Below are 27,516 nucleotides of genomic sequence, written 5' to 3'. Positions count from 1 at the left end.
ATGGCCATCTCACTTAGATTGTTGAGGGGACCGTGGCCATCTCGGTTGGGGAACTGAGGGGAGCACAGCCATCTCAGTTGAGGCATTGAGGAGACCATAGGTGGTTGGAGCACTGAGAGGACCATGGCCAACTCAGTTGGTGCACTGAGGGGACCACAGCTCTCTCAGCTGATGCACTGAGGAGACTATAGCTGGTTGGGTTGTTGAGGGGACCGTGGCCATCGTGGTTGGGGCACTGAGAGGACCATGGCCACCTCAGTCGGGCACTGAGGGGCCGGGGGGACGCAGGCTGCCATCCCCTTGGGGGCACCCGCGCGTCACCCTCAGTCCCCTCGGGCCGGGACTCGCCCACTGCCCCCGGGGGGGAACAGGCTCCCCCTCCGCCGGCGCAATGGTATGGCCCGCCGCCCCCCCGCCCACCCCTGCCAGGTTCGTGGCCGTTTCCATGGGGACGGAGCGACGCCTGCCAGAGGAGAAAAAGGGCGGTGCTCATTGGCTCCCCCTGGCGGGAGAGGGCGGGGCAGGCGGAGGCACCGCCCAATCTGGAGGCCGCTCCCCCTCCGGCCCCGCCCCGGCGGGTTAAAGTGGCGGCGGCGGTTTCCGGCGCGGCTGTCGCAGGCGGAAGCGGCGGCGGCAGCGCGGACATGGCGTCGGGCGGCGCCAGCGGCTCCCGCTCTCCCTCCCCCGCCGAGCGCCTCCCCCCGCCCTTTCCCGACCCCCACGGCGGCGACAGCGACGCGCCGGGGACGGCTGACAGCGACACGGAGGGCGAGGACATTTTCACCGGCACCGTGAGTGTGGGCCGCGGGCGGGGAGGGGGCAGCGCCCCGGGGGTAGGCCCGGCCCGGGGCGGCTGTGAGGGAGGAGCTGTGGGGCTGGGCCCAGCGGTGCCTGCGGGTGGACCCTCTCTGAAGGGCGGTCCGGTGCCTGCAGGCAGCGGCGTGGCATCCTCCAGGTTTGGTTAAAATAGGGGAGAACCCCCAAAAATCCCCAAAATAAAACTTGGGGGGGTGGGCCGTTCCTCTGGGCTCTTGCTCCTGTAGGGAGCCCAGCATCTCCTTCCTCCCTAAGAGCACCTAAAGTGCCTCGGGTGGCTGTGGAGGGGGGTGCCGTGGGTGCCTGGGGGTCAGGGAGCAGGCCCTGGGGTCCCCTTTGGCTGCAGGACTGTGCAGCAGCTCGTGCCAGGCCGGTCTCTGGGTCCCCGGGGTTATAACCTGTCAATTCTTGCAGAACCTGAGCATGTTGAAGGAGCCTGTCAGTGTGAAGATGTCCCTGTGTGGCTTGGGCACAGCGCCGGGGGCAACTGACAGCTTCTCGATCCCCCCCAGATCAGGGTCAGAGTAACTCATGAGCGGGCCACCTTGCTGGTTTGAAACCTGGTGGCAGCCGCGGCTCAGCGCCTTTGCTGTGCAGCTCGTGAGACTTCACGAGGAAAAAGCCCTCTGTCTTCCTTCCCCTGGCATCAGCTCTCATCCCTTCAACATCCCGACGTGGACGCTGGTGTGGTGCTAGCTGCCTTTAGTTTGGTATTGGGGGATGAACCCCTCTGTGCAGCAGCAGTGAGGTGATAGGAGGCATCCAGTATCTTCTGCTCATCACCAGGAGGGTCACCAGCACGTTGGTGACCTCCTTTGCCTTGTACCAGCACAGTGGGCTGCAGGAGGGCCTAGGAAGGTTTGGTGTTCAGCAAACCAGGTCACTGTGGTGCTGCACAAATTCCCTGCTGAATGTGCAGGTGCGAATGGTGAAGGGTTTCAGTGCCTTTTCTTGTTTGTAATAGTTTTCTGTGTGTGAATCCCTGGTTGTTGAAGGCTGTTGGTGTTAACTCTTGCCGGCTGTGCTGGCGTTTGCTCCAGACAGTGGTCAGCAGCCAGGAGGGGAGTTAAAACGCTGGCCAGTGCTTTCCCAGGCTGAATTCCTCCCCAGCCAGCTGTTGGCCTCAAGTTCTTGGGCTCAGCATCTGCACTGAGCGAGGCTCTCTGCTAGAGGGGGTGCAGAAGCTGGCTGCTCCAGCAGCCTGGTTGCTTGAACGCTGTAAGTTCTAGGGCTGGTTTCCTAACTCTGCGAGCTGAGGCTGGTCACGTTGTCCCCTGCGAGGGATGACACTCTGGCCTCTGCCTGCCTCACTCAGGTTTTTTGTAGTCTGCCTGCACCTGCCAGCAGGGCAGGAGGAGTTGGTGTCTCTGGCAGTAAACTCTCCAGAAACCTCCTGTCTGCAGTTTCCCAGGCCTGGTTTTCCCTGGGCTGGGCTCTGGGAGGCCTTGAGGAGGAGACCGTGGCCATGAATGTGCGAACCTGCCCGCTACTGGGAACGGAGCTGGCTTGGCCAAGCTTCATCCTGTCACCAGCACAAAACTGGAACTGTCTCTGCCCCACTTCTGGTGGAACTCCTGGCCTGGTGCTGCCTGGTGTCCTTGAGCCATGCTCACTCAACAGCAGGCTGTCTTCTGCTGGTGGCTTAGCAGCAGGGAACAAGGCAGATTTGGGGAGATGTGGGTAGATTCTGCCCTGTGTGAGCTTGAGAGGATGGAACTGCTACATTGGTCTGGGGAAAACAGAGCAGCGGAGTCATATGTTTTGAAAACAACGTGGGAAAACGTAACCCTGGCCTTGGAAGAGAAAGATGCAGGTACCTCTGGCTTGCACTAGGGCACGGTGATGGTCTTGAACTTCTCAGGACCTTTCTTTATTGAAGAACTGGAAGATGTAGTAGGTGGCTTGTTGCTTTGTGGTAGAGGCAGCCTCCCAAAACAGACAAATGCCAACTGCTGCGGGCTTTCATGCAAATAAAGCGGCCCTTCACCGAAACTGGAGTCTGTTAATAAGCTAAAGCAGCTTATCAGGTGCTTAGTGTTGTTGTTGAAGCAACTGTCATAACTAATACTTGGCTCTTCTGTGCAACCCGGTGGCTTTGCTTGTCTCTCTGCCCTTGAGCGTTAGAAAAACACTTTGCAGGGGAGTCGGGCTGGTGAGGCAGACCCATCCGGCTGCCGGCGTTCGGGTGGCTTGACAGCGCTTAGCCATAACGCAGTAGCCAGCAAAGAAGCATTCGGGTCAGACACAAAAATAACCAGAGCTGGACCTCATCCGTCTGCTGAAAAAAGTTGGTCTGCTGCATGACCACAAATGTCTCTAGGGATGCCCTCAAGCGCCAGCTCTTCTGACCAGAGGTCTGGTTCCCCGTGGTAGGCATCAGGCTTGTACTGGGGACCTAAGGAGCTTCTGCCTGCATGCATGATGGTCGGGGTGTGCTAAATCAGACCTCTGAGATGGCGGGTGTTGTGTCACGGGCTGCAAAAGAGGCCGTGGCTCTTCTCTAGTAGCAGATGGAGAAGCAGGAATAGGGCGTGGTACTTTCAGTCTTAGAAACTAAGTCTAAAACAAACTGAGAACTTGGTCGCAGTAGAAAAGTAGGTAGTCCTTTTCTGCGTTTGGAAGCTGGGAAACTCATTAGGGAAACTTCAGAGCCCACCTTAGCTTGTCCACATTGAGTGGGGTTTCTTTACCAGCTTGGGAAGCTCCTGTAGAAGCAGAGGATCTGAATGAGACCTGCTACAAATTTCCCTGATGTAGGTCACTGTGGTGTTAGCAGCCCTCGTGTTGGCTCGGCTGCTGGCTGGAGGAGGTCCCTGTGGTGGTTGCACTCTTGTTGGCTTGGCCACCAGCTGGAGGTCCCTCTGGAGGACCCTGTGGGAGTCTGGGTGTGATGTTTGGTGTGGGTGTCTCTGCTCCCCACTCTCCATCACTAGCAAACGTAGCTCCTGCCTATAACTCTTCTGATCCAAGCTGGGAGTAGTCCCAGCTTTCTTCTCCAGGAAAACATCCTAAAATATAAGAGGACTTGCCATCAAACAGAGCACTGGTGTTTTATGTACCCAAAGACTTGGGCTCACCTCAGAGAGGAGCAGTGTTAGCACTGCTTTACTCCTTTGGGAGCAGTGCGAACTGATGATGTTTCCTTGCTGAAGAAAGGCCAAGGAGCCTGTCGGTTCGGAGTAGCTGCTAATAGTGCTCCATTTACTGGCCATCAAAGACCTGTTCTGTTCTCTGCTAAGTCGTTAAAGAATAGCCTTGCTGTCCCATCCTTGCTTGGAATAACTTGTACTTGCTTGTCTGCCTGCAAAATGAGGGATGATTCGTGATGCCAGCGTCCGTAGCGCTTGCCTGCAGCAGGAATGCAGAAATAGCTCTGCCTTCTGCTGTGGTGGACTGGTTGGCATACAAGCTCTCAGGTGGGCTTTCACCTTGTTCCCAAGCCTGCTCCTGGTAGCCAGGACGGTGTCCTCCAGCAAAGCTGCATGCCCAAGGGGCTGTTTGCTGTGGTAGGATCCAGCTGTAAGTCCCAGCCCTGGGGTTTGGGGCTGGCTTGTCCCAGCCCAGCCATTCATGGGGAGCACAAGCTTTGGGTTGCAAAACATGGTGTGCAAGACTTTGCCAGCATCGCTTTGCGAAACACGGAGAGCCATGCCTGGCTTTAGTCCAGCCTTGTCTCTGCTGCGAGGGGTCTTGCAGGAGGGCGTGGTACGGCTCCATGAAGCAGTGCCAGGGCAGTGGAATCTGTGACACCCCTTGGAACTGAGCTGCTGCATTAAAGCATGGCCCAGCAGCTTCACACAGGCCCTGTGCAGCCCTCTGGGGAAGGGCAGCTGGGCTGGTGGTGGTGGTTGGACTGCTAGCACAAGTTAAGCTGCTGACAAGGCTCCCGTGATCCCCGTCGTCTTCCCTTCAGGCGAGCAAATCGCTGCAGGTCTCTGCCACCAGCAGCAACAGCTCAGCTTTCCCAAGGGATCTTCTGTTGGCATCGTGCTTGGATTACTACGGTTATCCCCAGTGCTGCCCACTGGCCTTGGTGTGGTGTTAGGGCTGGTGTGCAAGTCACTACCTGGAAATGGTGTGGCTGGGTGCGTTATGGGTGCTGTGCACAGGGGCACTTGCGTGTGCTCGACTGCCTGCTGCTCCTGACACCTGTAGTCCCCGGTCAGGGACTGGGGATGTGACACTTGGCCTGTGGGCTGGCACGTCCCAGTGACCTGCTAGCTGCTGCCGTTCTGCTAAAGATCAGGGTTGAGAATGGCTGTGAAGTTCTGCATGATACTTGGTGTCCTTAACAGCTTGGGTGCTGCAGTACAGCCTTGCTGGCAGAGATCGTAACGCTCAGGGGTGGGTGGAAGGGAAGCAGCCTGTGATGTCCTCTGGCCGCTGCGTTCACATGAGATTTGTAGCAGTGACCCTGTGTGGCAGCAGCTAGGAAGGTGAGCTGTTTAGTCCTCCAGCTTCCCTTCCTCAGTGTAAATGACCTTTTCTTTATGTGCTTTTAATTCTCTTACAGAGCAATCCCACGCCACCGAAAAGGGAATCTCTTCTCCCTGTGAGCAGCACCTCCAAAGAAAATGGTGTTCGTGTAGAGCAAGATGATCAGGACTTATTTGCAGGTGAGTCTGTGTCTACTGGGCGTTTACTGGGGCTTCCTGAACTCTAAGCCTGGAGTGATCTGCTTTGTATCCATGACCTATGTGTCACACTTATTCTGAACTATCACAGGTCCTTATCTTAAACTCGTGTTCCAGTCTGCTCTGGAAGCACTAAGCGCTGGTGGTGTTTTTGAGAACACCAAAGTAGCCTCCTCCAGGTCTCTAGCATAATCATGTGGCAGGATTAACTGTTTGGAAGCTGAAGAGCATTAAAATGGGGTTTGCTTTAGTTTTGTTGCCTTAAACTGTAAGGTGCTGAGTGTCTTCTCAGAGTTAAAAGACTTTTGTTCTCTACCTTCTCCTCCCTCCGTGTGGGTGGAGGAAGCATCTCTGGTAGAGATGTGGCTGTTCCCAAGGAACAGGAAACATAACACCCCTCAGCAGGGGAAAACGAGGAGGGTCAGACCTTCCCCAACCCTGGCATGGCGGGATACGTCTGGCAGAGGCATCTGAGAGTCAGTTCTGGAGAAACCTGCTAACAGATACAAGTTTTTACTTCCTCTGGGTGGAGAAGTGTACTGGGAAGGAGCCTACCTTCCAGGCCAGCATACACGCCATGTAAAAAAATTCCAGCTTGGCTTTAGCTGTTCTAGTGGAGCTCCTCTAGCACACAGCAAGGAGGTAATGCCTGGCTCCTTCTAGAGTAAGAGGTTCATTGGATTAACTTAATGTTCTCCAGCAGGATTGGTCAAATGCTCTTACTGAAGATGCGTCAAGTCATGCTCTTCCCAATACTTGTAGGTGTCCTCCCTATGTTTTTTTTTTTCTAATTAAGACTATTGTTACTCTCTAGATCCCATGAACCTCTCGGAGAATACTGAAATTACCTTTCCAGAAACCCAAGGCAGAGAGGCTGACCCTTGCAAACTTCTCTTGACAGATGCCACCGTGGAGTTGTCTCTAGACAGTACACAAAACAACCAGAAGAAGGAACTGGCCAAAGCATCCAATCCTGCCCCCTCATTAGAAGTAGCTGCAAGCTCCTCTTCTAGAAACCCTCCAAAGAGCTATGAGGAGGTGAGAATTGCTCTGAGCTTTCCAACTTGCCCTGCTGGTTTCCAACTGTAATTGGCAGGAAACCTGTCTGTTTACTTAGTTGTAAACATGCATCTTAAATGATGCAATTAATGTAATTGCCGTACTGGATACCCTGGCTTGTATCTCAGGCCATCAGTCTGGGACTGATATGGCTGAAGTGGGGCTCAGGTCAGCCTGGCAGCATTCTTGCTCGTGTGGTGGTGAACATTGCTTCCAAAGCTGAAATAGCAAGCGGCTGATCTGGTCCTGAGGGTCTGAGCTCTGACTTGAAGCTCTATCACGCTGTATTGCCACAGATGGGGCAAGCGGTGTAGCTGCTGTTGTCCATGTTTTTAAAAGAAACAGCCTCCTGGGTGACGTGAGAGCACAGGGTCCTTACGTGGAACTTGTATTCTGGTTGCCAAACCCAGTTAATCAAGTGGTACTGGGCCCGAGTCTGGGTTCTCCCTTAAAGAGACTGAAACTATTTTGGAGGCAAGGAAAGTGTTCCTTTTCTGTGCCAGGCACCCCTGAGCTCACGAGGATGGGCTCTGCAGTGCCGTCAGGAGTAGTGTCTCAGGTTGGCTTCAGACTGGTGTAAGTGAAGGACCAATGCAGAGCTAGGTTGGAATGCTGAGCTGGTCAGCGAACTGATAAGCTGTCATCTTCTGGTTCATGGACCAAAGGCCAGCCTCAGCTCTGCTTTGCTCACTCCTACTACCGTTCCACTAACGAGGCACTGCAGTGCTTGCTACGCAAGCCTGAAGTCTCTGTGGCCTGTCGGAGGCGTTACTGCTGGCATAGCTGCCCACTGGCCTTTAGCAAAGCAGGGTATGACGGAAAGACCCGTTCAGATGGTGACTGCCAGTTGCTAACCTGACTCTCCATCCCTGTGTGCCTACACAATACAGCTTACCTTGCCTATAGGTTCAGTATTTTACGCTGTTTCAGATGAGAACTGAAATCATGATGTAGAAGAGCCCAAAGGGAACTATCTTGTGCAGAGCTGAGGCTGGAATCTGAGTTTCACCTTGGGGCTGAGCAGTTTGTACATCGGTCTGTGTAGATAGCAGTGTTGTAAGGACAAATCCACTTTAGGATCCTTGGAACATGTGGCCCAGGCACAAGTGAGAAGCTCAAGGGCTTTATAGAATGGCCTTGGCCAGACTGAAGTACCAAAGGTGCCTTGGCAGTGTGATAAGCTCCCCGTAACGGATGGGACTTTGTGTTTCGAGGTGGTTTGGAGCCTGGCTTTCTAGTTCTAACTTGCTGTCTTCATGTGCTTACTCCAAACAGCTGGAAGAAGAGGAACAGGAGGACAAATTTGAGCTGACTGTAGGAGTGAGTGACCCAGAGAAAGTTGGTGAGTTAATGTCCTGTCCTGCTGCACGGTGAAGCACAGTTAGACAAGCCAGGCTTGGCAGTAGGACCAAATGCAGCTATCACCTCCACATGCCACAGCTCCAGCTCTCGAGCTGTCTCTGCAAGCGCAAACTTGATCCCAGAGAAACTTCTCCAAGACTTCTTCCAACAGCTAGAAAAAGCAGAGCTACACAAAGCAAAATGACTGTGTCACAAATGAGCGAGGCAGGAGCGAGTTTTGGAAAGCTAGGGACCTCAATGACATGGAGCTGGGAGTGGGTTTTTTGGGAGGGTGAAACGTGATGCTTGCAGTAGCAGAGCTTGGTGTCTGGAAGTGTGGCGACCAACTTGACTTGACCTCCAGGCAGCAATGTCCTGTGTGCAGCTGGCGAGGGGGAGACAAAACTGCCTTAACCTAAAACTAAGTGTATTATTCCATGCTCTGCCACCTTCCCTAGCAGCTGTGCTTGCCAGGGAAGCAGCTCTGGCTTCAAACTGAGAAGCAAGAGGGCTTGTCTCCATTGAAAGTGGGACTCGGCCAGCTACGTGTCAGTCCCTGGGGTGCGGAGAACCCAAGGAAACATCTGATCCCAGCCAGCGGAGCAGCCTCATGAGGGGCAGCTTGTTCTCCCTCTGTGGCTTGTGATCTCTGGAGCTGAGAGGTGCACTGAGGAGGTGTATTAGGTGTAGCACCAGACCTCTGAGGATGCCCTTCAGTTGAACTACCAGGTAAACAAGGGGATTTCTGTGTTAACCGGAGAAAACTGCCCATGATGTTTCAGAATCCAACCACATGCAGCCAGGGGCTGTCTGACTTGCATCCTCTGAATAGACTGCTTCATGTGCTGTACAGCTGCCGAATTGTTGCATGCTGAGCAGATGCGTGGAGTCAGCCCAATTGCTGTCGGTGTAACAAGCAACTGATTGTCAGTGTTGCCTGCCTTAGGAAGTAAAAGGAGGGCTGAGCAGTCAGGTCGGGGAAATGCGGGCAGGAGTCCTGGGGCCTGTGGTGAGATGCTGCCTGTGGTTCTGTACAAAGGTTTGGGGCTCTCTCAGACCAAAGCTCAGAACCACCGAGGCAGGCGAAGGCCAGGAGCCTCGTGCTTTGCTTTCAGGTGATAGTGGAAAGTGCTGTTCTTGTGATACTAATGCCTTGGTTTCTGTTTTCCGTAGGGGATGGCATGAATGCGTATGTAGCCTACAAAGTGTCAACACAGGTATGTCTAATTCATCCCTCCTGAGATGGGGTGCCATTATTTTTCCGTGCTCAGAGGCAGCTGGACTGTCTGTTCTTAGCCAAGCCAGTGGTGACCTAAATAAACAGGAGGCCTGAATGCCTTGTTACATGGATTCAGGAGTTATAATCCACCCCTACAGATCAAAGGATGAGCCCAGCTGAGAAATAGGTTTTGAACCTGTTTGAAAGGAGGCGGTTTTTTTTCTTTTTTCTGTTATCTACCTCATTGCAGTCCTGGCTGATACTGGTGCTCAGTGTTGGAGTGAGCAGCAGGAATGACATCTGTTAGGGAGAGCCCCAGACGCTGGGACTGCTGCAAATGGTTGCGTACCGATGGTAGCATCAGATTAAGCTGACCTGAACTCAGCTCTTGCTGAAGAGCTGCTGCTGTAGCTGGTTTCATGTCAGGACCTGCTCTCCTGGGCTAGTCGCAAGAAATCGAGCCTTCTGCAGCTGCTGCCCTGCTTGGAGCTTTGGGGTGCTGCTAGGAGCTCTGCAAAAAGTTGTTCCTAGCTGCCTGTACAGGGGCTGCTGGACGACGGGCATCCTGTTCTCTGAAGCTGATGGTGTTTGAAGGGGATCAGGGGACTTGTTAGCCTCCGCTCCTGCTCTGCAAACACAGTCAAAAGCCACTGATGGCCCCTGTAGCCTTAAGGTGATAAAGGGTGACCTGACAGCCGTTCCTGTCCCTGTGGGGAGCAGGGATGATGGGATTAGGCAACGGGCAGGGCTTACCAAGCAGCCTGCGGCCACAGTAACAGCTGCTCTGTTATTTAGTGGATTAAGACTGCTGCTTGGTCCAAGGAGAACTGTTAGGAGGTAAGTTGGTGACAAGCGAGGCCCAAGCTTCCTCTGTTCAGCCTAGCCCATTTCTCAGATCTTGCAGAGCTCAAGCTGTCCCGCTTCACTCCCAGAAGTGACAGCAGATAGAGCCAGCGAGGCTGTGTGTGCAGGGGCCAGGTTCCCCGCGTGAGTCTGATCTGAGTCTCGTCTCTTCCCCCAACCCAGACGAGCATGCCCATGTTCAGGAGCAAGCAGTTTTCGGTGAAAAGGAGGTTCAGTGACTTTCTGGGTCTCTATGAGAAGTTGTCGGAGAAGCATGCCCAAAATGGGTTCATCGTTCCTCCACCGCCCGAGAAGAGTCTCATAGGTGAGTGGTGGAGGTGCAGAGCTCTAGAGCAGGTCCTTCTGGTGGCGAGCTTTGCACCTGAAGGACTGCCTGTGGTCTCAAAGCTGAGAGGGAAGCTGCAGAGCAGCCGTGGGGAGCTGTGGGGAGCTCCCCACGTGGGGAGCCGTGGGGAGCAGAGTGGAAAACAATCTGGGTTCTGTGGCACAGGCAAATCTCTGGTTCCATACTCGGAGCTCTGGGCTTAAAGCCTTGTTTGAATTCGCAGATGCCTCCGCATCTGCTTGATGCAGAGTAAAAGCTCATCCTCTGCGCTGTCACTGAATTGCTGTTCACTTGAGTCCAGACCTGTAACCCTTCCAGTCTTGCCTGGCATTGCTCTGTCTCTCTTCTGGATGTTGACTTCTGCTAGATGTTGGGCATAGAGTTTAAATTTCCAAGTAGCTCTTGCTGATACAAGATCTAAATCCTCTTGTAAAATACCTCTCCTCTGCTGTCACCCTGATAGTCTGTAACAGACCGTGCTACCTTGTGTGTTGAGTTTGATGCAGCTCATTAATTGTGTCTTCCTTCTGTGCTAGGAATGACCAAAGTGAAAGTTGGGAAAGAAGACTCCTCCTCTGCAGAGTTCCTAGAAAAAAGACGGGCTGCTCTAGAGAGGTACAGACCCCAACAGCTATCCCCTCGTGCCTGAACCAAGCAAGGGACCTCTGAAAGGTCAGACTGGCTGCACTCTCCTCCCTATGTGAGAAAAGCCATCTGCTTCTAGGTTTGCAGCAAACCTGGAGGCTGCTGAAGAGTTGCAACTGCAGAGAGTTGCTTTGATGCTGTAAAACAATCTGCTTCAAAAGACTCTGCTGGTGTTTGGGCCAAATCTGGCCAAACTCCGCTGACAGGGCAGGGAGAGAATTGAGCTGTCTCAGGAGCCTAAAAACATGGATATTAAGTAATTGTACAAACAGTGCAGATCAGGTGAGAAACAACTCGATCTCTGTGTAACTCGCACCCCAACTATGAAGCCATGGGTGGCCTTTGCTCTGCCACCTGTGACTGTTGTAGTTAGCACTGGGATGCTGATCCTCCCTCCAACTTCAACCTCTGAAAGATCCGTTAAAAACTTCGTTGTTAAAGATGTAACACTAAATCTTGATCACTTGGTATATCAAGTAACTTTCTTGCTATAGCAAGTGTTACTCAAAGGTCTGGCAGGTCTGATCTTGCAGGCTGGTCTCACCAGAGTCCACAGGGAGGTGGGACTTTTGGTGGGTAGATGAGAACAGCTTGGTGGGCCTGACTTTCAGCTACCAAACTGCCGTTTCAGAGCACATAACAAGCAGGTTGTGGCTGACCCGCACATGCTGCAGCTCACTCTGGTGGCTCAGAGCCAGGTTTGCTACAGCCGAAGTAACTCTTGGTGCATTCCTCTCCACAGGTACCTACGGAGAGTGGTCAGCCATCCAACCATGCTGCAGGACCCCGACGTCAGGGAGTTCTTGGAAAAGGAGGAGGTCAGTAGTGTGGAATACTGTAGCTACAAGTATCTTGGAAGTACAGACGGAAACAGTACACAAGGAGTTAGTGAAACATCATCCTTCAAAGCTCAGTGAGAAGCAGCAGAACCCTGTAAGAGCACTTGACCAGGGATGAGGAGAACAGGACTCTCTTCTGTGTGTCAGTGCTTGTTTAAGCACTGTATGCTCATCACGAGCTCTGGCCTAGCTTGCTTCCATCGTGGTGGGGGCACGTGTTGAGAGCACAGGTGGTCTTTGTTCTCTGAAATGCATGGTAGGAGTGTAGCCCGCTGTTTGGAGGTGAGGGGGGTCCCGTGCTGGCTTGGCCTGATGCTCAGATGTTGAGGGAGCGCTGGCTCAGTACTGAGCCATGTGGCTGATGTGGTCCCTGCTGCTCCAAGGAGAGTGTGACCATGCCCAACTGCACACCTGGCTTGGAGAAGTCGGAGTCTTAAAGAGGCTGAGCCCCAGGGAGACCCGAGCCTGAGTGATTCCAGCAGTAACGCTGTGCTGGAAGGCTCTTGCGTAGGAGCAGACATCACGGAAACACCTCACTTTGCTGCTGAGCAGATGCAGCTCTGTCTGGAAGATAGTTGTGGCTGGTATGGAGCATTTCCCAGCATCAAAGCACTGCTCTAGTGTCCCCCAGCAGTGCAAACTGCTGATGGCTTTTGAAGAGATGCTCCGAAGCACTTCTCTGTGCCTGCGTGACCTGTGGCAGCTTGGGTATCCCTTAGTTCAGGGATTCAAGTAGCATGGCAGGTTCTTACAGATCTGTGATACCTTGGTCAAGCAGAACAGGCAGACCCCAGATAACACTGTCAGGTTTAGGAACTCCGCGTTAGTTTGAAAACCACTCCAGCCCTGTTATTTGAAATACCATACAGGCTGTGCCACCACTTGGGTGGTGTCTGGCTAATTCTTTGCAGTGCTGTGAGCAGAAAAAACCCCACTGTCAAGGGACCCACGTGCGAGAACGATGCCACTGTGGTGACACCTTGCTAAGCTGCCATTACCTCCTGGCACAGCAAACTTTTCTATTTCTTTATAGCTACCAAGAGCAGTAGGCACCCAGACCCTGAGTGGAGCAGGAATTCTGAAAATGTTCAACAAAGCTACGGATGCCGTCAGTAAAATGACCATCAAGATGAATGAATCGGACATAGTAAGTATTTGGACACCTCTGGGCTGTCCTTGTCCTCACTCCGGAGCTGGGTGCTCTCCCCAGCTCAAGCTTTGGGTGCTAGATGGAAGGAAAGCCCCGCAGCGAGCCCGGCTGTGGGAATCAGCTCTGGCTTTCCCCATTTCAGTGGTTCGAGGAGAAGCTGCAGGAGGTGGAGTGCGAGGACCAGCGACTACGGAAGCTGCATGCTGTCGTCGAAACACTAGTGAACCACAGGAAAGGTAACAAGCTTGGCATCGCTTGAGCTGTAGCTTGGCGTGTAACAGTTAAGCCTCGTGCGGTGCCTGACTGGAGGTCGCCAGTGCACGGCTGTCCTAGGAGGCACTTCGGAGGAGATAGGACAGCGCTTCCTTACTGTAAAGGGCTCTTGGTCTCTTCACCATGGGGGACAGAAGTAAAACAGTAACTCACCTCTTCTTCTTCTGTCCAGCCCTGTGAGCTTAGGATGATGGCGCTGAAGTGAACCAGCGTCCTGCTGGATGGAGGCTGCCGTAGCAAACCTGAGCAGAGCTGGTCTTATTCCTAATTCCGAGCTGTCCTCTGGCAGGGAGCAGGGGTGTTTTTCTTCTTCTGCATGTTTTGAGTGGCTTCTGCGAAGCTGTGCCTGTCCTCCCACTCTGCTGCTTCCCTTCTCCCCGGCTGGAGTTCCTAGCCCTCCTCTCGCCATGCTGCAGAGCTGCCGGCTTGGACCGAGGCAAGGCTGGTTCTTCCAGCCAGCATCTCCTGGGGCTACAGGAAAGCAGCTCCTTGGGCTGAACTCTAGGCTGGGGCTTGACTTGTGGAGCACCCAGCGTAGCGAGGCCCATCGGTTGTCTCTCTTATTCCATTCACTAGAGCTAGCCTTGAATACAGCCCAGTTTGCAAAGAGCCTGGCCATGCTGGGGAGCTCGGAGGACAACACGGCCCTGTCCCGGGCACTGTCCCAGCTGGCTGAGGTGGAAGAGAAGATCGAACAGCTGCACCAGGAACAGGCTAACAATGACTTCTTCCTCCTGGCCGAGCTCCTGGGAGACTACATCCGCCTCCTCTCGGTTGTAAGGGTAAGCACTCCTTTGGGGCACGCTCTAGGCCATGCCGCTGGTCCCAGCACCGACCCTAGGCTTAGGTGTGCCAGGAGGCAGCTGGTCTTCTAAATCCAAGCCCAGGGCATGGCGTGCCTCTGCTCTCCAGGCAGAGGGCAAACTTGCTGCTTGTCCAGTTGTGCGTATGTTGGAGTGGTTAGATTGGAAATGTGGGGTACATGAGGCCTGGCTGTCCTGCTGTTCTCCAGGGGGGATGTGGAGCAAGTTCATGGCTCGTAGGTGGCCTCAACCCTTCCAGATGTGAAGGCTGCAGCTGCTGTGGAGGCTGTGAGCTGATAACCTGTGATCAGGGTGTTGCAAATAGATCTGCCAAGCACCTACTGGGGGAGAGCTTGAGTCTTCACGTCCCCACAGCCTGCCTGGCGCACTGGCCTCCGTGCCGGAGGCTGAAAGAAACCAGTCCCAAGCGAGCTGCGAGTCTGGCAGGCTGACTTGTTTCTGCCCCAAACATGTCCTGCCTCTGAGCAGTCCTTTCTGGGGGCTGCAGAGGCCAGAATGCAGCCCAGTGAGTAGGCATGAGCCTCCTTGGTCTGCCAGGCTGTACCGAGAGGTGTGGTGGGTGCTGCAGAGCAGGATGGAGATCTCTGCTCGTGCTGGAGGTAATAAGGCTTATCTGGGATGTTCTGGTGAGGAGCCCTAGTGTTGTCTCAGACTTTACCTGTCTCTTGGCTGCTCTGTCCTGACCAGGCTATCAGACACTGCTTTCTGCTATTCTAGCTCTTCTCCACGATCTAGCTGGATGCATTCAGAAGCTTAATGGGATCTTCCTTGCTTGGGCTGGTGACTTGCAGGCCTGCTAGCATCATCTGGCCTCCGGAGCTGGTGCAGGAGGACGCTGCATGGTCAGCAGGAGCTGCGGGCACTTAGCTCTGCAGGAGCTCGCGGTGGAGATCTGGTGGGGGACAGGCAAGGGTAGCTGCTTGTACTGGCCACTCTCGATGTCAGACTGAAACGGGCGGGCAGCAGGGCTTGGGGACAGGTCAGGCATTGTGCTTGGGATGCCGCCAGTTCAATGGGTGGCCTCAGGCCTGTCCGGGCTTGTGCTGAACCACGCACATAGATGGAGCTTTTCCAGTGACTGTCCTGCTGAACCCTGGAGCAGGTGGACGGCCCTGTATGAAGAGAGGCCTTAAAGCTGCTCCTGAAGCATGAGTTGGTTGATGTTCCACCTGGGTTCCTTCACTAGTAGAGCAAGTCCATGTTCTGGTTCAGGTTTGGTTACACTGAGATGGGTCCAGGACGTCAGTGATGAAGCAGCTCTGTCAACTAGCTGATGTCACCCTTGCCAAAGACATGGTTGTTACTGCCAGCAGAGCTCCTGGCAGCTGCCCGCTGCTCCTGGTGTGGTAGTAGAGGCAGAGTAGCAGAGACAGAGCGCGCTCAGTCTCTGCTCCTTCCTTTCAGGGAGCCTTTGACCAGCGCATGAAGACCTGGCAGCGGTGGCAGGATGCTCAGAGCATGCTGCAGAAGAAGAGGGAGATGGAGGCCAGGCTGCTCTGGGCCAACAAACCCGACAAGCTGCAGCAGGCCAAAGAGGAGATCTCGGAGGTAGGGAATGAGGAGGGCCGGGGCCTCTGCTCGGCTCCTTTCCTCTGTGCTCTGCTGCGAGGCAGTGGGAAGGGCACGTTGTGAGCTGAAGGGACAGGTAACTGTTGCCAGCCTGGCACCAAGCCAGCCTTGAGCAAGCCCCGCAGGAAGCCACAGAAGCCACAGGAGGGGCTGCTTGCGGTCCCACCTCCCATGGCTTCCTTGCTGAGCTTGCAGCAAGCAGGGGATGCAGCTTGCTGTGGCGACGAGGACCTGAAATGCCGGGCTTTGCTCCGGCAGCGCCTCTCACGCGAACGGTCGTGGCACCAAAAGCGCTTGGAGAGGGGAGCGAGAGCTTCTCCACTTCCCCTCCCCTGGAAACAGCGCGGTTCCTCTCTCCGCAGTGGGAGTCTCGTGTGACACAGTACGAAAGGGACTTTGAACGGATTTCTGCCGTCATCCGCAAGGAAGTGATACGGTTTGAGGTACGTTTGGCTCGTCCCTCTGTGTGCAACCCTGCTGCTGGTCAGCCTTGATGTGCCTTGTCTGGGAACACCAGCCTGCGGTAGCTGAGGGCCACCTTGGCTCCTGACCCTGGTCCTGGGACAGCGGCTGCCAATGTTTATAAACCTGGACATGTGTGAGTTGGGGTATTGCTGCTGCGGGCAGAGCTGGTGTCTTTTGGCTCAGAGGCGGCTTCTACGCAGAGAAGGGCATCCATTAAAAGGAAGGTGGGAGGGCAAAGATCCTCCGAGCCCTCAGGCTGGTGCTGGAGATGAGCTTCATCCTCAGCATTTTGGGCTCTTCTGCTGGTCTCTTCATGGGGCTCCAGGAGGAACAGGAAAATCCCGGTGGTTTTTCCTTCCTCCTCCTAAAAAGCCGGAGGGTTTTGGTGGTTCGTTGAGCCCTGTACTGACTCCTGCCCTCGTCTCTTGCAGAAAGAGAAATCCAAGGACTTCAGAAACCACGTCACTAAATACCTTGAGACGTTATTAAACTCTCAGCAGCAGGTGAGTGGCCCCAGCCCCTGGTGGGCTGTCACCTCCCCAGGCACCGCCGTCTGAGCTTGTGCCCCCCCACCACCCTGGGTACATCCTTCTCCCCAGGTGTGGGGAGGGATGAACCCCCGCCGGCTCGAGCAGGGCAAAAATATAAGCACTGCATCCCCCTTGATGCCTGTTTTGGGGGGACTGTGCCCTTTGAAAGGGTTTTTACCCCCTCCCAAAATGCTTCTCCCCTCGCTCTGGGCTTGAATGGTGCCGGCAAAGGGCCCGTGGGCTCCTGACTCTCTCCCTCCCTCTCCCCACAGCTGGTGAAGTACTGGGAAGCGTTCCTACCCGAAGCCAAGGCCATTTCTTAATTGGACCGAGCAAACGAGCTTACCTGAACTTTGCCTTTTTTTTTTTTTTTTTTTATATACACTATACCTCTTCCTCTTTTACACGTGAACCAACCCTAGTTACACACTCTGGAGCTGGTAGAGGTTTAACCCCCAGACAAGCAGCTTTGCAAGCCAGTTAACTCTTCTAACTGTATATTTTTCATTTAGCAACATATATTTTCTTACTGAAGAGAAACTAGTTTCCTGCTTTGAGACCAGACCTGCGGCAGGGGGTTAACGATATATGTAAAATGTATATTTTTCAGGCTGGGTTTTAGGGCTCTAATGACTATCTTATTCCTGCAGTGCCATTAAAATTCTGTAATAAAACTTCTATCAGGGCAAACAGGCTCTGTCTGGTGGGGGGGTGGGGGGTAACGGCCGCATCCTGCCGCTGGGGGGGGAGGGAGGCAGGGAGCCTCCTGCCTTGTTGTGACTGGGGACAAGGGTGACCTTGGGCACTGCCCCAGCCACCTGTCCTGGCTCCTGATTAAGCCTTGGCTTTCTGCCCTGCTCCCACCAGGAGCCGGGGGCGGCTGTTTTTAGGATCTGAGCTCAGCGTGGTGGCTGGTGTGGGGTTTTTCTTAGGGGGGGGACCTGGCCCCCCAGAAGTCGGCGTGGGGCTTCTGGGGGCTGGGATGCTCCTGTCCCGCTCGTGCCCCTTCAACCACCCCCTCCCCAGGACCCCAGCTGGGGATTTCATCAAAACCGATGCCCCCTTTTTTTTTTTTTAAAAAGAAACAAAAAGGGAAAAGGCAGCTCGTGCTGACTTCCCACTTTCCTTTCCCCTTGTCCCTGTCGCGCCGGATCCCTGCGGGACCTCCAGGCTCCGCCACCCCCCTGCATCCCCCCCTTCAACAGCGCCGGGTTTGGAGCTGGGGCTGCAGGACCCCTCCCTGGGGGGCTGCCGGCCCCCCCCCCCCGTGTCACCCCGCGGTGGCCGGGGCTGTCCCGGAGCGGGGCTGTCCCCGCTGCCGGAGGTGACAGCGGCGCGGCCCCCCCGCTCCCCCCGCGGCCGGGCGGTGTCGGGCCGGCAGCATGATCGCCGTCTCCATCCCGGCGGCAGAGCCCCCGCGCAGCCCCGACACGGCGCACACGGTGAGGGGCGTCCGCGGGCCACGGCGGGGGGTTGTCTCTGGATCCGAGGGGGGACGTTTGGTTGTCCCCAAGGGGTCCCCACCTGCAGCGTGTGTGTGCTTCCCTCTGCCCCGGGGGGTGGAGGTCCCCAAGCGTCCCCGGGCGTCCCTGCCGGTGGGGGGGGGACACACCCCACAGGCCCTTTGAAAGGAGGGGGTCACTGGTCGGAGGGTCCCTTCTGGCTCCGGGGGGTTGGGGGGTCCCTGCCTGCCCCGGGGTGCCCCCACCTGCCCCGGGGATTGGATGTCCCCCGTTCCCCCGTGGGGGGGGGCGGGCGTGGGTGTGTGTGTGTTTCCCTCTGCCCCAGGGGTCGGAGGTCCCCAAGTGTCCCCGGGGGTCCCTACATGCCCCGGGGGAGGAGGTCTCTGCCTGACACGGGTCCCTGCCAGGGCCACCCTCTGCCCTTGAAAGAGGAAGGGGGGAGTCCCTGGCCCGGGGACCCTCCCCTGGCTCCGAGGGGGTCCCCTGGCTCCCGCTTGCCCCAGGGTGCCCCCATCTCCTCTGGGGGGGGGGGGGGGGGGGGGGGGGGGTGGCGGTCCCTGCCTGCCCTGGGGAAGGGTTGGCGATGGTGGTCGCACTTTTCCCAAGCGGTTGGAGGTCACTGCCTGTCCCCAGGGGTCCCTGCCTGCCTCGGGGGTGCCCCGACCTGCCCCAGGGGCTGGAGGTCCCTGTCTGCTCTGGGTGGGGGGTGAAGGTCCATGACTACCCCCGGGGCGGTCCCACCTGCCCAGGAGGGAGGGTGTCTCCCTTTGCCCCAGGGGCTGGAGGTCCCCAGGTGTCCCCAGGGGCCCCCACATCTGCCCTGGGGGGGGTGGTCCCTGCCGGGGGCACCCTCTGCCCTTGAAAGTGGGGGTGTTCCTCTGCCCTGTGGGGGGGTGTGTGTGTGTGTGTGTGTGTGTCTCCTCTGGCCCCAGCGGCGTAGGGGTGTCCCAGTCTGCCCCAGGGTGCCACCATCTTTCTTGGGGGATGCTGGTCCCTGCCTGACCCCAAGGGTCTCTGCCGGCAGGGACACCCCTCTACCTTTAACGAGGGTGGGGAGGCATTGCCCGGGTGTCCCCTCTGGCCCCAGTGGGTGGGGGGGGTCCCTGCCTGCCCCGGGGTGTCCCCACCTGCCCGAGGTCGGGGGGGGTGGTGGTTGTTGGTGGGGGGGTGGTGGTGTTTCCTCCTGTCCTTGGGGGTGCGGGGGGGCTCTGTCCCATCTCCCTGGGGTCCCATCTGCCCCAGGGGTCCCTGTCTGGCCTGGGTGTCCCCATCTGCCAGAGGGCAGGAGGTCCCAGTCCTACCCGGGCCAGGGGTTGGAGGTCCCTGCCTGCGCCCAGCGGTCACAGCCTGGGAATCTCTCTGCCCTTGAAGTGTGTGTGGGGGGGTTTCCCTGGCCCAGGGGTCCCCTCCGGCCCCAGAGAGTTGGGGGTGGGGGGGGGACGGACGACATGGCCCTGTCGGGCCTCACGTACCCCTGTCTGCCCCAGGGGTCTCTGTGTCCCCATCTGCCCTGGGGATGGGATGTCCCCAAATTCCTTCCCCCACCCCACTCCCGGGTGTCCCCCACATGCCTCAGGAGTGAAAGTCCCTGCCTGGAGACAGGGTGGGCGGGGGTGGGGGTGGGGACTCTACCTGTGAAAGGGGTGGGAAGGGTTGTCCCCAGCAAGGAGGGCTCCCCTCTGTCTGCAGAGTGTCCTTGTCATCCCCAGGGTGCCCCACGGTTTGGAGGGCTCTACTTGCCCCACCAAAACCCCGGGGTGGGGGTCCTGTATGTCCCAGGGAAGGGGTGTCCTCCAGCTCCCAGGGGGTCCCATCTGCCCGGGGCGGGGGGAGGGACTCGGGGGAGGTGGGGATGTCTCCACCGGTCCCAGGGTAGGAGACCTCTGTCTGTCCCATCTCCCTTGTGTCCTGCCCCCAGATACTGCTGCCTGTGCCAGGGGTGGGTGGGTATCATCCCCATCCCCGGGGTGCAGAGCCACAGCGGGTACCTGTGAAAGCGCGCGCTTCCCCTGAAATGGGGGTGGGGTGGGGGGGGCGGTGGAGGAAGGGAGTGTGTGTATGGGGGTGTGTGTGGGGGTGGGTGTCCCCTGGCCCATGGGGGGGGGGTGGGGTGGTGTCCCCTCTGTCCCTAGGGATTAGGTGCGTGTCCCCATCTGCCCTTGGGGATGACAATCCCTGTCTGCCACCGGGATGGGTGGTCCCACTTTTCTCAGGAGGGTGGATGTTCCCAGCTGTCCCCAGGGTCCCCCCCGGCCTGAGGGTGGAAGTCCAGAACTGCCCCCCCCACCCCACCCCCCCCCCCCCCCCCACCCCCCCCCCCGGAGGGGACTCTCTGCCCTTGATGTGGGGGGAGACTGTCCCTGTCCCAGAGATCCCCTTGTGCCACCAGGGGTGGAGGTCCCTGCCTTGGGGACCCTATAGCCTTGAAAGGTGGGGGATGTCCCTGGCTTGGGGGGACGGGACTTCACTCACCCTTGGTGGTGGCAGCGAGCCCCTGTCTGCTCCTGGGTGTCCCTGCTTGTCCCCTTGGTTTGGGGGGGTTGTGTGCCCCCACCTGCAGGGTCCCTGAGTGTCCCCAGGGATCCCTGCCTGCCCTGTGGTGCTCCCACCTGCCCCAGGAGTGGGAGGGAGGGTGGTGGGGGTGGTGGTGGTGTGTGTGGAGATTTGGGGAGTGGGGCGAGCTGGAGATCCCTGAGTGTCCCCCGGGAGTCCCAACCTTCGCTGGGGGGAGGTTGAGGAGGTGGGGGGGTGGTTTCTCCCTCTGACCCAGGGGTTGGCGGTCCCCAAGTACCCTCCCTTGGAGTGGGGAGTGCAGGGGAAGGGGGTGGTAGTGGAGGTGGCTGCCTGCCCTGGGAGGAGGAGGAGGATGAGGATGAGGATGGAGGCAGTGATGGCTTACCTGCGGCACAGGTGTTCAGGGTGGAAGTGCTGTGCAATGGCCGGCGGCACACGGTGGCGAAGCGCTACAGCGAGTTCCAGGCGCTGCACAAGCGGGTGAGACCCCCTGGCACCACGGGGTGGGGGGGGGGTGACACGCAGAGGGGACACCAGCTCCCCAGCGCCGATGGGGACCAGCCTCCTCCTCCATGGTCCATGGTGTCCCCCCATGCTCTACCCTAGATCAAGAAGACCTGCAAGGTCCCCGACTTCCCCCCGCGCCGTGTCCCCAACTGGATGCCCAAAGTGCTGGAGCAGCGCCGGCAAGGCCTGGAGCTCTACATACGGGTAAGGTGCCGGCCAGCTCTGCCTTTGGGGGTGGGTTTTTTGGGGTGCTGACTCCCCCCCCGGTGCACGGCAGGGTGTCCTGTACCACAACGAGGAGCTGCCCCAGGACGTGCTGGACTTCCTGAAGGTGCGGCGTTGCCAGCAGGACCCCAAGGCCACCAGCCCCCCGTGAGTAGATGAGTTTATCTGGCATGGTGTCCCACCCCCCTCACCCGCATGCAGCACCCCAAGACACTGGGTTGGGGACGATGGGGACTGGCAGGGAGCTGGCACGCAGCCAGGTGACCCCAGGTGCCGATATCCCCTCTCCCGTGGCAGCACTGGCCCCCTGCCCTCCCAGCGGCCCGTCGTCGGCTTCTGCACTGACCCCTACGCGCAGCCACCAGGCACCGGTAAGGAGCGGCACCGCAGGTGCTGGTCCCCAAGAGCCCCCAAAACGTGTTTTTTCATTAATGGGGCCTGGGAGGGAAACAAAAGCGCTCCAGCTCCCCCCTTTCCTTGCAGACCTGCTCCCTAACACTGTCCTCAGGGGGGTCCTGCAGGGCCTCTACGTCCCCCTGAGCTGCGGCCCCCACCAGGCAGCACCTCGAGCCCCCAGCCTGCCGGGGTCCTGAGCACCCACTCAGCACCCAGGGCAGCAGTAGGAAGGAGCCCTGCAGTAAAAACAACCTCCCGTGCGGCAGCTGGAGCTGGGATGGGGCAGGAAAAATAGGTGGGAGAAGCCAAGGGGCAGGGTGGGGGGCACAGCTGGTCTCCAGGCCAGCGCTGCTCGCCCACCGCCACCCACAGTGCCTCTGCCGGCTGGTTGGCGGTTGTGGTAGGAGCCCTCAGAGGCTGAACCATGCCGGAAAAACCCCTCAGCATCCAGCCTTCGGTGCAATAAATCACTCGGGCTTGACTGGCAAAAGATTATTGTGCTCTGTAATTGCGCAAAGCAAACTGCCCCTCTCGGCTTAACAAAACCCGAAAGAAGGGGGTGTGAGGGTCGGGGGATGCTGTGACCTGCCCCCTCTGAGAGCAGAAGAGAGGTGACCCTTTAAAAAACACATTGGTCACATTTATTGGTGCATGTGCTTCTTACAAAAGTGATGGGAAGAGGAGCCAGTGCCCCGTCCTGCCCGCTGGAAGGCGGCAAGGTGCCAGGGGAGGCCAGGCAGTAGGGCACGGCGGCTCTGCTGCTGCTCACCCACCCCGGGGACAGCAGGGAATGCACGGCGGGGGAGCAGGGCAGCCCCAAGGCCCGTGGCCCTTCACGGCCGGGCCCCTTGCCGTGTTGTGGAGCCCGGAGGATGGATCACTCTTTGGCGATGGCGAATGGCTTCTCCACCTCAATGGTGCCGCAGTCAGCGATGACGACATCCTTCAGGGGCTTGTCCCGGCTGTCTGTCTTGGTGTTCTCCACCTTCCTCACCACATCCTGGGGACAGCAGAGGCATGAGTGCGGGGCAACGCAGGGCACGGGCAGTGCCAGCTCGGTGCAATCCCTGTCCCAGAAGGCACCTCCCAAACCATCCTCCACAGCGCTCTGCCCCCTGTCAGCCCCCTGGGCAGCACCTGCCCTGTCCCGCTCTCCCCTTGTTAATCGATCACCCCCTTACCATGCCCTCCAGCACTTTGCCGAACACCACGTGCTTGCCGTCCAGCCACGGCGTCTTCACCGTGGTGATGAAAAACTGGGAGCCGTTGGTGTCCTTGCCGGCATTGGCCATGCTCACCCAGCCAGGGCCGTAGTGCTTCAGCTTGAAGTTCTCATCAGGGAAGCGGTCCCCGTAGATACTTTTTCCTAAGGGAGAGGAAAAAAAAGGCTGTGTTGCTCTCATGGGAAAGCGTCAGGGTAGGGGTGATGATGGCGGCTCTCTCCACAGGCTGGGTGGGGTGAATGAGCGCATCTAGAGGGAGGACCAACTACCAACCCCGCAGGGCTGCAGGGAACCGTGAGCTACCTGCTACCGGAGGGAGCTAAAAGCACCCTGTGAGCTGGGCAGGAGGGATCACGCCCTCAGGGGACTAGAGCAGGAGGCTGCAGGAGAGCAGACCTGATAAGAGCTTACAAGCCCAAATACTGACATCACCAACACTGCTAATGTTTGCTAAGCGGTGGTGGAAAGTTTGAACTCTGCTGCTACCGGACTAAATGTGTCATGGCAGTCAGGACGCCCGGCAGAGGCACCAGCTGCTGCAGAGGGAAGTTTTCTCAGTGAGGAGCTCCAGGTCCTCCTGGGGCAGAGGATACAGCTACACAGGTAACATTCAGAATTCTCACTGCGCCCGTCCCACCCCAGCAGCAAGCTCTGCTTCGAGCCCAGGTCTCTATGAGCTGTGTGCCCACCCATCCCCACTGTGGTACCGAGCTCCAGCTCCACACTGGTCCCCAGGGGGAAGTTGGGCCGTGGGTTGGGAGCGTGGCTGCTGTCTCCCTTCAAGACAGCAGCTGGATCCCTGGGGTGGTGTGGGACAAATTACCTCCAGTGCCATCTCCACGGGTGAAGTCTCCTCCCTGGATCATGAAGTCCTTGATCACACGGTGGAACTTGCTGCCCTTGAAGCCGAATCCTTTCTAGGGGTGGGGCGAGAGAAAACGGAATGAGGCAAAGGGACGGATGAGCTGCCTGTGTCCCAGGGGGCCGGGTGAGGCCCAGCCAGGCAGTTGCCGGCCCCTCACCTCTCCAGTGGCCAGTGCCACAAAGTTCTCCACCGTCTTGGGCACTGTCTTGCCAAAGAGCCCGATGACGACACGGCCCACATCCTCCTCACCAATCCGCAGGTCGAAGAATACCTTGGGGGGGTGGAGGTAAGCTGGAGGGGGCCATCACCAAAGCCAGCCTCACCTTGCAGGGCCAAACCCCCACCCGCCCCTGAGACTGACTCACCAGCCCTAAACTCACTGGGCCTTCCCCCCCCAGCCCCTCACCCCCTCAGCCCCATCCAGGTCCCCCTCACCCCATCTGGGCCTCTTTCACCCCAGGCCTCCCTCACCTCAGATGGGTCCCCCTCACCCCAGGCCTCCTTTACCCCAGACCCCCCACCCCACCTGGGTCTGCCTCACCTCAGGCATCCCCCACCCCATCCGGTCCCCCTCACCTCAGGCCCACCTCACCCCAGCACCCCCCACCCCATCCAGGCCCCCCTCGCCCCAGCACCCACCCCCCTCCCCCAGGTTGGGTCTCCCCTCACCTCAGGACCCTCTCACCCCAGACCCCCAACCCCAGCTGGGCCGCCCTCACCTCAGCTCCCCCCCCATCTGTGTCCCCCTTACCCCAGGCCTCCCCTCACCTCAGGCCTCCTTCTGACACAGCCACCCCCCCAAATCTGGGCCCCCCCCCTCTTCTCAAGGGCCCCCTCACCCCACTCTCCCACCCCACCCCACTCGGGCCCCCCTTGCCCCAGGCCTCCTTCACCCCAGGCCCCCAACCTCACCTGGGCCCTCCTCACCTCAGCTCCTCCCGACCCCAGCTGGATCTCCCTCGCCCCAGGCCTCCCCCACCCCACCCGGGCTCCCCTCACCCCAGGTCCCCTCTCATCCCGGGCCTCCTCCACACCATCCGGGCCTCTTTCACTCCAGGCCTCCATCGCCCCAGACCCCTCTCACCCCAGGCTTCTCTCCCCTCAGGTCTCCTTTGTCCCCCCCTCCATCCGGGCCCCTCTCATCCATGCCCCCCTCACCCGAGGCTTCCCTACTCTCAGGTCTTCTTCGTGTCCCCCGCCATCCGCGTCCCTCTCATCCCAGGCCCCCCCCACCCCATCTGGCCCCCCCTCACCTCAGGACCCCTCACCCCAGGCCTCCATCGCCCCAGGCCCCCCTCAACCCATCCATGCCCCCCTCACCCCAGGTCTCCTTTGTGTCCCCCCGCTCCATCCGGGCCCCGCTCATCCTAGGCCTTCCCCACCCCATCCGGCCCAGCCTCACGCCAGGACCCCTCACCCCTAGCCTCCCCCCGTTCCAGGCCCCCCCAGGCCCAGCCGGGCCCGCTCTCCCCAGGCCTCCCCCGCCCCAGCCGGGCCCGCCCAGGCCCTTCCCCGCCGACCTTGGCGGTGACCTTGGGTCCCTTCTTGCGCTCGTCGGCCCGCGAGGCGGCGGGCAGCAGGAGCAGGAAGGCAGCGCCCAGCGCCGCCGCCGCCACCAGCACCTTCATCCTGCGCCGCTCGCAGCCCGGCCACAGAGCCCGCCGCGCCGCCTGCATCCGGCCGCGCCCCCCGCGCCCCCCCCGCCCCCGCCGCGCAGTGGTACGCGCCCGCCGCGCGCCCCGCCCGCCCGCCCGCTCCAGCCGCCCGGGCGCGACCAACGGCCGCGGGGAAAAGGGGGGGATCGGGGGGAGTGGGGGGTGTCGAGGGGGCGGCACCGCTGCGAGCCGCCGGGCGGCTGCCACGTTGCCCCTCGCTCGGCAGCCGCGGCGCCGGCCAATCAGGAGCGGGACGACGCGCTGATTGGCCGCCGCGGAGGAGGCGGGGCGGGGCCGCGAGGCCGGTGCCGGCCAATGGGCGCGGGCGGCGGCCTGCGAGGGGGTGGGCAGGCGCGCGCGGCGGCCGCTGGGGGCGCTGAGGGGGCGCGCGCCGCCGGCGGGGAGCGGCGGAGGGTCTGTGTCCCCGGCGGTAGAACGGCGACAGCCCGGGGCGGGGGGGGGGCGGGACACACGTTAAACAGTAAATGGCAGCTCGGCGGCCCCAGGGCCCTTCGCAGCTCCGGGTCCGGCAGCAGGAGGGTGCGGCCTTTGCCCTTGCTGCAGCGCCCCCCCGCTCCGCTGCAAAGGTGGAGTCTTGGCCTGAGGGCACAGCGGGAGAGGGGCCTCTGTGACTCCCCCCCGCCGGCTCCTTTCCCTGGGCAAGACTGAAGAGCGGGGCGAGGCTGTGTGATAGAGCTAAAGAAAAGGATGAGAGAGGAGAACGGCCTTCATCAGAGACACAGATTTCTGTGAAATACCAGCTGTGGCCAGGCTGAAAGTGGCACACACAAGTGTGTGCAGCATTGCAGGTGCCCATCATGGAATTGTCGAGGTTGGAAGGGACCTTTAAGATTATCGAGTCCAACCATCGACCCAACACTGCACAAACCACCACTAACCCACGTCCCTCAGCATCACGTCTGCCTGGCTTTTAAATACCTCAGGGATGGCGACTCCACCGCTTCCCCAGGCAGCCTGTTCCCATGCTTGATAACCCTTTTGGTGAAGAAATTTTTCCTACTATCCATCCTAAACCTCCCCTGGCGCAACCTGAGGCCGTTTCCTCTTGTCCCATCACCTGTTCCTTGTGAGCAGAGACCGACCCCCCTGGCTACACCCTCCTTTCAGGGAGTTGTAGAGAGCGAGAAGTCCCAAGACTAATTTTTGGGAACAGGAAATGAAAGTTCACGCTAAAAATATTGTGTTAAGGCTGGGAAATGCAGGGAGAAAAAGCGTCCTGACAAAGATCCCAGTGTGAAGCAGTTTCTAAGAGTGGGAGTTGCGCTGCAGGTGCTCTCCCTGTCTAGATACAGTAAAAGCTGCTTTTATAAGGTGGTACGTTTGCCTAATATCTTGAATGCTTTTCTCTGTACTGTGAATAAATAACCAGCAGCTATTTGCACATGGGAAAACTTTGCAATCCTGGTGGTTGATTCCACGGAAGCGGCACAGTGCTGTACCTTTCTACACAAGAGCCCGGGGAGTGGGCAGAGACACAGGGAGGTAGCACTCAAGGCTGCAATGGTTGGGTCACTGGGTCACTGCCACCTTCCTCTCCGCTGGCACGGCTGCTGCCATGGCATGTGCCAAGGGATTCATCTGGAGCTGAAGCCCCTTGCTGTGCCCTTCCACCTGGGGAAGGCACGCTTGATGCCTACAGCTCTATTCCAGAGACACGGGGACCACGCGAGAGCAGGTTTTGGTGTGGTTCACATCTTTGTGTTCCAAGGAACTAATGGTTTGGCCCATTCTGCTCCCCACAATGCTCGAAGTGGGAACATACAAGCAGAGGGAGAAGACAAATTGGTGCCACCGTGCCTCGGCCAAGCTCTGTGGGGCTGAACCATCCATGGCTGTAAAGCACAAAGTGGTGAGAAGGTCCTGTAAGTAAGTTCCCACACCGTGCACTGTCCCCTCAAAGAAGGGCTCAGAGCTTCTCAGAGGAGAAGAGGGCTACCAGCCGAGCCTGACTGAAGTAAAGGAAAAGAAAATACAAGCGATGTGGTCAGGAGGAGGTAATAAATACGTCTGTTCATGGAGAACAATGCAGCAGTGCAATGTTTTATTGAAAAAAAAAATAATAATCATCTCACTTGATACCTCAGAAGACTGCAT

General features: G+C 58.3%; 3 protein-coding genes across 4 annotated transcripts; 2 read left to right on the top strand and 1 right to left on the bottom strand.

The window, feature by feature from the left end:
- Positions 1–613: 613 nt before the first annotated feature.
- Positions 614–17,243, top strand: SNX1 (sorting nexin 1). Of its 2 annotated transcripts, none has more exons than XM_054213572.1 (15): positions 614–791; positions 5,330–5,432; positions 6,352–6,488; positions 7,785–7,851; positions 9,024–9,067; positions 10,096–10,237; positions 10,795–10,873; positions 11,646–11,721; positions 12,776–12,889; positions 13,035–13,128; positions 13,742–13,947; positions 15,394–15,537; positions 15,921–16,001; positions 16,455–16,526; positions 16,826–17,243. In XM_054213572.1, exons 1-15 carry the CDS (start codon positions 645–647, stop codon positions 16,874–16,876), a joined length of 1,557 nt encoding a protein of 518 aa, XP_054069547.1. In that variant the 5' UTR covers positions 614–644; the 3' UTR covers positions 16,877–17,243. The 2 variants fall into 2 exon arrangements, with proteins under 2 accessions (XP_054069547.1, XP_054069546.1); XM_054213571.1 differs by having other exon boundaries at positions 6,265–6,488.
- A 214-nt stretch (positions 17,244–17,457) lies between these two features.
- SNX22 (sorting nexin 22) lies at positions 17,458–22,138 on the top strand. The gene is made up of 6 exons (XM_054213574.1): positions 17,458–17,995; positions 20,927–21,010; positions 21,137–21,241; positions 21,315–21,409; positions 21,560–21,633; positions 21,746–22,138. The coding sequence occupies exons 1-6, from the start codon at positions 17,936–17,938 to the stop codon at positions 21,853–21,855; spliced, it is 528 nt and encodes a 175-aa protein (XP_054069549.1). The 5' UTR covers positions 17,458–17,935; the 3' UTR covers positions 21,856–22,138.
- A 145-nt stretch (positions 22,139–22,283) lies between these two features.
- On the bottom strand, positions 22,284–25,447 carry PPIB (peptidylprolyl isomerase B). Its single transcript, XM_054213573.1, has 5 exons — positions 25,267–25,447; positions 23,904–24,017; positions 23,705–23,798; positions 22,840–23,024; positions 22,284–22,658 (listed from the first exon to the last, which is right to left on the bottom strand). Exons 1-5 carry the CDS (start codon positions 25,420–25,422, stop codon positions 22,536–22,538), a joined length of 672 nt encoding a protein of 223 aa, XP_054069548.1. The 5' UTR covers positions 25,423–25,447; the 3' UTR covers positions 22,284–22,535.
- Positions 25,448–27,516: the final 2,069 nt, after the last annotated feature.

The sequence above is a fragment of the Rissa tridactyla genome, chromosome 9 (assembly GCF_028500815.1).
Source record: "Rissa tridactyla isolate bRisTri1 chromosome 9, bRisTri1.patW.cur.20221130, whole genome shotgun sequence".
In the NCBI taxonomy this organism is placed as follows: Eukaryota; Metazoa; Chordata; class Aves; order Charadriiformes; family Laridae; genus Rissa; species Rissa tridactyla.
The sequence above is the reverse complement of the archived record's forward strand: the minus strand, read 5'-3'. Positions and strand labels throughout refer to the sequence as shown.